This window comes from Silene latifolia, chromosome 3 (genome assembly GCF_048544455.1).
Source record: "Silene latifolia isolate original U9 population chromosome 3, ASM4854445v1, whole genome shotgun sequence".
NCBI classification, from domain to species: domain Eukaryota; kingdom Viridiplantae; phylum Streptophyta; class Magnoliopsida; order Caryophyllales; family Caryophyllaceae; genus Silene; species Silene latifolia.
In genome coordinates, this window is record NC_133528.1 from 150,218,191 (window position 1) to 150,226,564 (window position 8,374).

Here is an 8,374-nt window from a genome sequence, read left to right on the forward strand (position 1 = left end):
CGCATAATTGGGTTCGGACCGGAAAATTGAACCGATTCGAAATTAAAACTTTTGTCTATTTTTGGTCCAAACTTTTTAAGGATTTCGATTTTTTATCCGAACTCGGTTTTATCGGTTCAGCCGGTTTGGACCGGAATTTAAGTTTTACCTTTTTCTTAGGTTAGTTTACATGAATTTTGTATAGAGGTTGTTTAAGTATGTTTAATTTATCGTTATAATACTATATTAATACACTATATTAATACATATTTCTTCATTTTTATAAGTATAAATTAATAAGACATTTATAAAGTTAATGTAAGTAGGCGAGTACAGACAAATTTCGGTCTAACCGGTCCAATTCCGATCCGGTATTTTTTTATTTCGGGATGGTCTCCGGTCCATCATTTTTTCCCATTTCGATCCAGGCCGGTTAACATCCCTAGTCACGGTTATCAAAATTAATTAAAATATGAAACTGTAACTATAAATGTTAAAAACATTTTCAAAATAAATATAAATGATAAATTAATATTTCGTAACAAAAAATAAGTCTGAAAATTTATAAATATTATTTGGGTCAACATCCATTTATTATAGGTGGATTACATACAAAAAAAAATATAAAAAATATAAAAAAATCTTAATGAGTTTCATAGTATAAAAAAATGCTACCAAGATACTCATACATGATTTTTTTGTTGTAAGGAAAAGAACTAGGTTGATCGTCAAAATTAGGACAAACTTATCTCGTTGTTTGGATGAACGAGCAAAGTAAAAGCCAATGACTTTCAACCTACTTGAAAAAAAGACTCAAATGCGTCAAAACGGATATAGAATTAGCTACTTTATTGGCTTAAGGGAAATAATTAGTAAGTTCACTTTCGTGGTATTAGAAAGTTCGATTCTAGTATTGACAATTTTACCACATCAACTAATAGAGTTAATAACACAAAAATTATCTCCCTCAATAGCTAAAAAGTTAAAACCCAAAGTTTTAGTTACGATTATACTTTCTTTAGGAGTAAGTGTTTCAGACCTCTTTGCTATAAGAACACCAACTTGTCCACAAGATTTAACACTTAATACTGCTAGTTTGCTGCTTAGAGCTACATTTTTAATCTCATTTTGAACCAACAAAGTTAATCTTAACAAAATTATTTGATGGCTTCTTATAAACAATGTTATCAAAACAATTACTCTGTATTATGATCATGATCTTCATGTTTATAGGGTTTAGAGGAGCACCTGAGCCCTAAATCCTTGAGGGAAACTTTGTTTTCTAGGTTAAATGAATTACAAAAACTTTATAATATTTAAAAAAGGAAATTTAAATCAAATATCCTACTTGATAATTGATATGTATTGTATCTTCTTCTTTAACATTAGATTAAAACCGTTATGTTTAAAAATTGGAATGCTCTTTATTTATTATATTTTATTTTTGGGTGTAAATCATTCGATTTAGTTTGGGTAGGACCACTAATATGGTAAGGCTGATATGAGTACGACTCTTGCATGAATAGTCTACAAGTAATAAGTGAGTGATCCTCTCATGCTTGGCAATTTGGCATAATGGCATGCGTGCAAATCGATTGCAAATTCGCAATGATAATGCTTTTATCCTAAGCTTGGTCTTCAAAAAGACCAAAACTAGCTACAATTGGATTGATTAATTTCTATTTTTGTTTGTCAAAATTCGGCTATGAAATTGTTCAGTGTCTCACAATAGCTTTTTCCTCTTGATATTTTGCATATGTAGAAAATTAGAAGTACTTAAATATGCTATTTATGAGTTTTCAAATGTCGGAATCGCATATTACATACAACAAAATTTTGAACATTTACTTTAATTTTTTAAACAAGTGGCAAAATACATAAACATTTCAAACAAAATGATCTGAAAAGTGAATAAAAAACTTTAAAACCTGTTATACAGAGTAATCATTACGAGTCCGTAGTATATACTCAGTATTTCCTATAATCATTTAATAAAAAGTAGTAATATTTTGATCTCATGTTAAGTAGCTAACTTGATGAATTTTTCGGGTGTAAATCAGGATATTTATCATTGGCAAAAAATGAGTAATTCCCTCGTTATAAATGCTCGTATAAAAAGAGAAACGATTGATCAAGATTCAAGAAGTTTGTTACGTATCAAACCGGCCCCTAACCTTAAGCTAACTTAATGATATGAGAATTGAATGGACACTCAAGGGAAGTGATGGAAGGCCAAAAAAGCCAAACTTTACGCATACTACCAGAAATACAAAAGCAGATCAAGATAAAAGGAAGAAAACGTTGATTCTTATGTGACTCGACATGTGATTTAATTTTACAAGAAACAGAAAACTAAATAAATTGTTATAACGTGTGTCAAAAGGTATATATTAATAAGCTCAATATGAAAAAAATTATAAGATATTTTCATTAAATATGGTAAAAATAAATTTATACTTGTAATTACGATGAAAATATTTTATAAATCTTTCCATATTAAACTTATTAATATGTGTTATTAGAATAAACGTTAAAAAAATCGATCCGTTAAATGGATGGAGGAATGGCGAGCACCATTGATTCACAACTTTAGTTAGACATATTGAAAAATCTACGTGGTACTGTGGATTTGGTCTATTTCATAGGCCTACACATTTGGACCCTCTCAAACATTAGATTTATAGCCTATGTTATTATTCTACTATTTATTTAAATCAATTGGCTTAGTAATTCAATCTACGTATAGATAATTCGTAATTATAGTTTTTAAATTTTGATCTTAGAAATTTAGATGGAAAGGATATAATATTATAATGAAAATTATAAATTAAATTATCAAATACAAATATGTTATCGAGTTTTCTATATGTAGATCGAATTACTTTAGTCTCTACTTGTCGGCCCTCGTACAATCAAATACAAAAACATTACTTAGGTGACTCCCCAGTCTCTATTCGCTAGCCACCGTACCGCCAACCACCTGCATCGGATTAGCGTCACCCCGCGCACCTCTCCTTTTAGCACCACATGCTTTACGTCCTCTCCATTCTCGTCAGCCAATCGAACAGAATCCGACGGCACACCGGCGTCCTTCTCGCTGGCGGTGCCTGCCCATGTCGTCGGCGTCATTCGATTACACCAATATCCACACGATCCCACACCAATTAACATTAATTAATTTGAACATAAACCCTAATTGAAAAATACAAAATTATAAAAAGGGGTCAATTTGATTAATAGTACTTGATTAGTGAATAAAATTACTTGTTCTATATTCGAAAAATCATTCATAATAGAATAGTTTGAAGGGTTGAAGGAGGTAAGGATGTAAAAAACTAACAATAGAGAAAAGGTAAAGGGAATTATGTTGGATGTTTTTTTAGTAAAGGGGTCAATAAATGGAAAGTTTGGCGCAAAAAGTACTGAAATAAATAAAATGTGTATTGCGAAAGTAAAAATTTCGATATCATATTTGTATTTGATAGTTTATATTCAATGTTATTTTTAATATTTTCTTTATAATATTATGACATTTCCATCTGAATTTCTGATAAGATCAAATTTTAAAAACTATAATTACGAATTATCTATATGTAAATCTAATTTCTAAGTCAATTGATTTAAATAGTAGATTTACTTATTAATTAGGTGACATGTCTTAAAGTAATGCAAATCTTGTGTCTCATTTTGTGTCTTATCTCGTGTCTCCAATTACTTCTCTTTTTTTATTATTTTGAGTGTGATTTGTCATAAGATTAAAACCGTGAAACATAAGATAAGAACTCATTTATTTTGGTAGAGAAGGGAATCTCCTTTCTTATAGGTCTTATAAGAGACGGTCTCTCAATAAGTTTGTTGAGAGACTATTTTATAATTTTAAGAAAAAGTAGTATTAAAGGTAATAAAATAGGTACAAATCATGATTAAGGATAAAATTGGTACATTTATTATGTAAACAGGTACAAAATTATTATGTCACGATCAATAACTCCAAAAGAATCACGAAATACAAATAAAAGGGTACATAAGACTGGTCTCTCTCTCCCACGTTTTAGTGTACAAAGATATACTATCTTGTACCTATTTGTCCACACTTTCTAACGAGTTGAGATCATTTATCCCACTTTTATGTCTTCAGCTAGTCTTGTTTGTGACGGGTTAATCCCGTCACAAGCTTGTGACCTCTTACAAAAAGGGAGATGGGACAAGGTGGGGCACCCCCATGTGCTTCCCACTCACCTCTTAATGGACATTTTATGAGAGAAAACGGTATCCGTCACAAGCTTATGACGGATATCGCCCGTCTTCAATGAAATTTTGTGTTGTATATAAGTGTGAGACAGAACAATCGATCTCGTTTTCTATTTTGTAGTTACTCACCATGGTAACTACAACACCTATTTATCTAATTACCGTGGTTTAACTACAATGCGTTTATATATCGAGTATGTCTATTGAGAGATTATTTTATAATTTTAAGAAAAGGTGGTACTAAAAGTAATAAATAGGTATAAGTCATGATTAAAGATAAAATGGGTACATTTATTATTTAAATTGGTACAAATTTATCGTGTTACGATCAACTACAAAAAGGTTACGGAATACAAATAAAAGAGTACGAAAAGCTGGTCTCTCAATAACTTATTGAAAGTCCGTCTCTCCCAAGTTTTAGTGTTATCTAATATACATACAGAAATAATAATTAGTAATTCACTATTCACTCTTATCCAAAATTCAAAATGAAAAAAAAAACATATCAATTTTGGGTGCACATCAATTTTGTATGAAAAATTGAAGATAAATTCATTAATTTACCCACCTATCCCGCCCAAATTAAAGATGAAAACTTTAATTATATAAATAATGTCATCTTTATTTAATTACTTCCCAAACCAAAAACGGTCCAATTCCTACCCACCTCATTTCTTCCTTTTTTTCCCTTCATCTCTCATCCACAAATCCCCACTTTCCTCCTATTCACAATCAACAACAATAATTCAACTCTTTGGTAATTCATCATTTCTCATTTTTTTTTTCTCATTTAATTAATTATTGCATTTCATTGTTATATAACAATCATTTTAATCAGCTGGTCTTACTTGCGACGGTCACAATCTTATAATGTCTCACAAGTCACATCCCTTTTCATTTTTAACATTATTTAGATCAGGTGTGAGTTGTTACAAGCCGTGACCATTACAAGTAAGAATTTGCGCATTTTTTAAGAGGTCTTAGCCATGTAATTAAGATAGAGGTATCATGACAATAGACTACGGGTTCAAATGTCTATAGTGGCCAATTGGCCATGCGCTTCATTTGACGACACAAAAAAAAAAAACGACTTGTTACTTCCGCATAGAGTTTCAATCTTTTATATGTAACGTTCTTTAATTTTGCATCCCATTTAATTTTTTTTGTGTTTTTTTTTTTATATATATAACTTGGGTTACTTATAAAGTTTCAATCTTTTATTATTTGTTTTTGTTGTTACAGTATACGTAAATAATGGAGTGCATGGGCGTCAAAGCGTTAAAATCAAGTTTTGCGTCGGAAAAAGCCATGAAAAGCGTCAACCAACAAGTTATTTCAGACGATATTTGGTGTGTTACGGGTGATGATTTTATAATTGACGATTTTTTCGACATACCAAATGAAGAAAACACGAATGATGACGATAATAATAATAGTAATAGTAATAATAAAGATGACGGATTTTGTTTGGAGGAAGAACAAGATGAAGAAGAAGAAGAAGAAAAATACTCTAATTCGAATTCATCGAATTCTTTATCGTCTTCTCATGACCTTGTTGATGATTCCGCTCATTTTTCCGCCCACCTTGCTATTCCGGTAAGGGTAATTTCGTCATTTCAATTCTTTATGTTTGTTACTCCCTCCGTCTGGTCATTTGTTGTCTTTTGATTTTGACACAAAGACCAAGGAAAGAGGAGAACCAATTACTAAATGACACGTGGACCAAATTGAGTATGAATGACCAAATTGTTCATCATCAAATGCAATTCTAAAATAGAAAGTACAATAATTAACTAAGTCACCCAAAATAGAAAAAGATAACAATTGACCATAATAGAGGAAGTATAAATTTAGTGAAATTTATCATCGTCATATTTTTATAATATAAATTGTTAGTATAAGGCTGTTTTACACAATTTTTAAAAATCTTTTTCTTAGTTTTGGTTTTTCATTTAAATTATTCTAGTAATATTTTTTTTCTTCCATTCTACTATATTATTGTTAAACCGTCTCACAAAATAGTAAATACCAACACATATCATACATTCATATATAGTGGAGCGTTGTGGAAAACATGTTCACCTAATTCATATAGTGGAGCCTTATGGAAAACATGTTCACCTCAATTAGGTTAAACAGAGTGACAAAAGTTACTTTAACAGGTGCACGTTAGAAAAACCGTTTGATTAATAACAACTTATTTATTTTGATGGGTGGGTTGTTGACTTGTCGGTGTTTTTCTATTGGTAGGATGATGATATGCAAGAACTCGAATTATGGTCACAATTTATGGACGATTCTGTCCCTGAGCCAAGTCTTCCATTTCCAAAGTCAAGTCTTGATGCTTACTTTAAGAAAACCGGGTTTACAATTGTAAAACCGGTCCAACCGTGTACAAAAGAAAGTGTTGCAAGCGTGTCACGTTTTCCAACAGCGGTCCCGGTTAAAAAAAGGAGCAAACGGCCTAGGGCAACTAGGAACCAGTCATGGTTTACCGGTTCTCACCCAAAATCACCGTCATCAACGTTGTCGTTTGAGTCAACTTCTTTGTTTGCACGTCCGGTTCATGAGATGGGTTTTTGTTACACCTACGGAAAACCGGCTATGAAAAAGACACGGAAGGAAATTATGTCGGTGAATGGTGGGATTGGAGCGGTTCAGAGGAAGTGTAACCATTGTCAAGTGACGAAAACCCCACAATGGCGGGCTGGTCCAAATGGCCCAAAGACATTGTGTAACGCTTGTGGAGTTCGGTTCAAATCAGGTCGGCTTTTTCCAGAGTATAGACCAGCCTGTAGCCCGACATTTTCTAGTGAGGTACATTCTAATAGTCATCGTAAGGTGTTGGAGATGAGGCACAAAAGGGAAATTGTGGAGGCCAAGTCACACGCTGGTTCGACTTAATAGTTTTCGAGTAGTTATAGTTTTCGAGTAGTTAGAGGGCTAAAGCGGCATGGATAACCGAATTTAGTTTAGTTCGGTTTGAATTTAGGATTAGCCCGTTCAACTGTACAATTTTTGAGGCAGACTGCTTACGATGTAAGTTAAATTTAATTAAGTTACTCTTTAGACAAGTTAGTTGTAAAATAGACCGTATGATGTAAGTTAAATTTTTAGCTTAATAATACAGTAATATTTACGATTTTACAAAATTCAAGCTAAGTTTAATCATAGCTAAACTAGTTGTTTAGAACCTTAGACTTTAGCTAAGTGTAACGTTTTAAAATTATTGCATTTTTGATTAATATATAGTGAGTATTTTGCTTAAGCGTCAAAATCAACTTTATTTGGATGGATTGCCGGATTGGTGTATTTGAATTCTCTCTTAGGAATTTAAACGTTAATGCCTCAAGTTAGGCGCCTAATGAACACCCGAAAATTCAAAAGTTTGGTATCTAGCTCTCGATTTTTTTTGTCTTAATCAGGTGTATCCCTACTGATAACTAAACAATCTTCATCGAAATATTAAAGACAAGTTCCTTTATTACAATTTAGTAGGTAAACCTCTTTTAAGTTTAATTTTTTCATTCGCAAGAGTCAGGATGAACTCCTGATCATTTATTTAAGAGATGAGAGCTCTTACCACTCACACCAATAAACTCTAAATATTCAACTCCCTAAATTATTAGAAAGTTGAAAATGTGTGCTAATCAATTGTCTAGTCAATAGGCGCTTCTCTACACAAACAAAACAAAATGGAGCCAATTTTTTTTTGAAATTTATGCACTGACCTAAATTCAAAGACCGGAAAAATAAATGTATATTATAGATCGACTTAAGTCCCTTTTTGGACACAAATTGGACTATACCAGATTTTATTATGAAGTTCAATCTGGTATTGAACTGAAAATTAATACTCCATATTTTTTAATTAGTATTCTACAATTATTATCGGACTCAAGTAGCAAGTAAATATCCACTTATCACTATTTCATCAACTAAGGTGCTTACAACTTTAGATAAAAAAAAGCACTACCAAAAAGTATAATTTACGCAAATTTTCATTTAAGAAGGTCAATCTGCCTTAAGTTTAAGACGGGTTAAATATATACCAAATTACATAATAAATTATCCAGAAAATACAAAAAAAAATTATCTTTATTATTACTGTGTGATACATTTAACCCTTTTTTAAAGTTTAAGA

At 31.5% G+C, this 8,374-nt stretch overlaps 1 protein-coding gene across 3 annotated transcripts; it reads left to right on the plus strand.

Annotated features, from left to right (window-relative positions):
* The first annotated feature begins 4,874 nt into the window (after nt 1-4,874).
* LOC141648476 (GATA transcription factor 4-like) lies at nt 4,875-7,370 on the plus strand. 3 transcript variants are annotated; one of them, XM_074457163.1, is made up of 3 exons: nt 4,875-4,987; nt 5,473-5,826; nt 6,481-7,370. In XM_074457163.1, the coding sequence occupies exons 2-3, from the start codon at nt 5,485-5,487 to the stop codon at nt 7,132-7,134; spliced, it is 996 nt and encodes a 331-aa protein (XP_074313264.1). In that variant the 5' UTR covers nt 4,875-4,987; nt 5,473-5,484; the 3' UTR covers nt 7,135-7,370. The 3 variants fall into 3 exon arrangements, with proteins under 3 accessions (XP_074313264.1, XP_074313265.1, XP_074313266.1); XM_074457164.1 differs by lacking the exon at nt 4,875-4,987 and adding an exon at nt 4,999-5,181; XM_074457165.1 differs by lacking the exon at nt 4,875-4,987 and adding an exon at nt 5,189-5,356.
* Nucleotides 7,371-8,374: the final 1,004 nt, after the last annotated feature.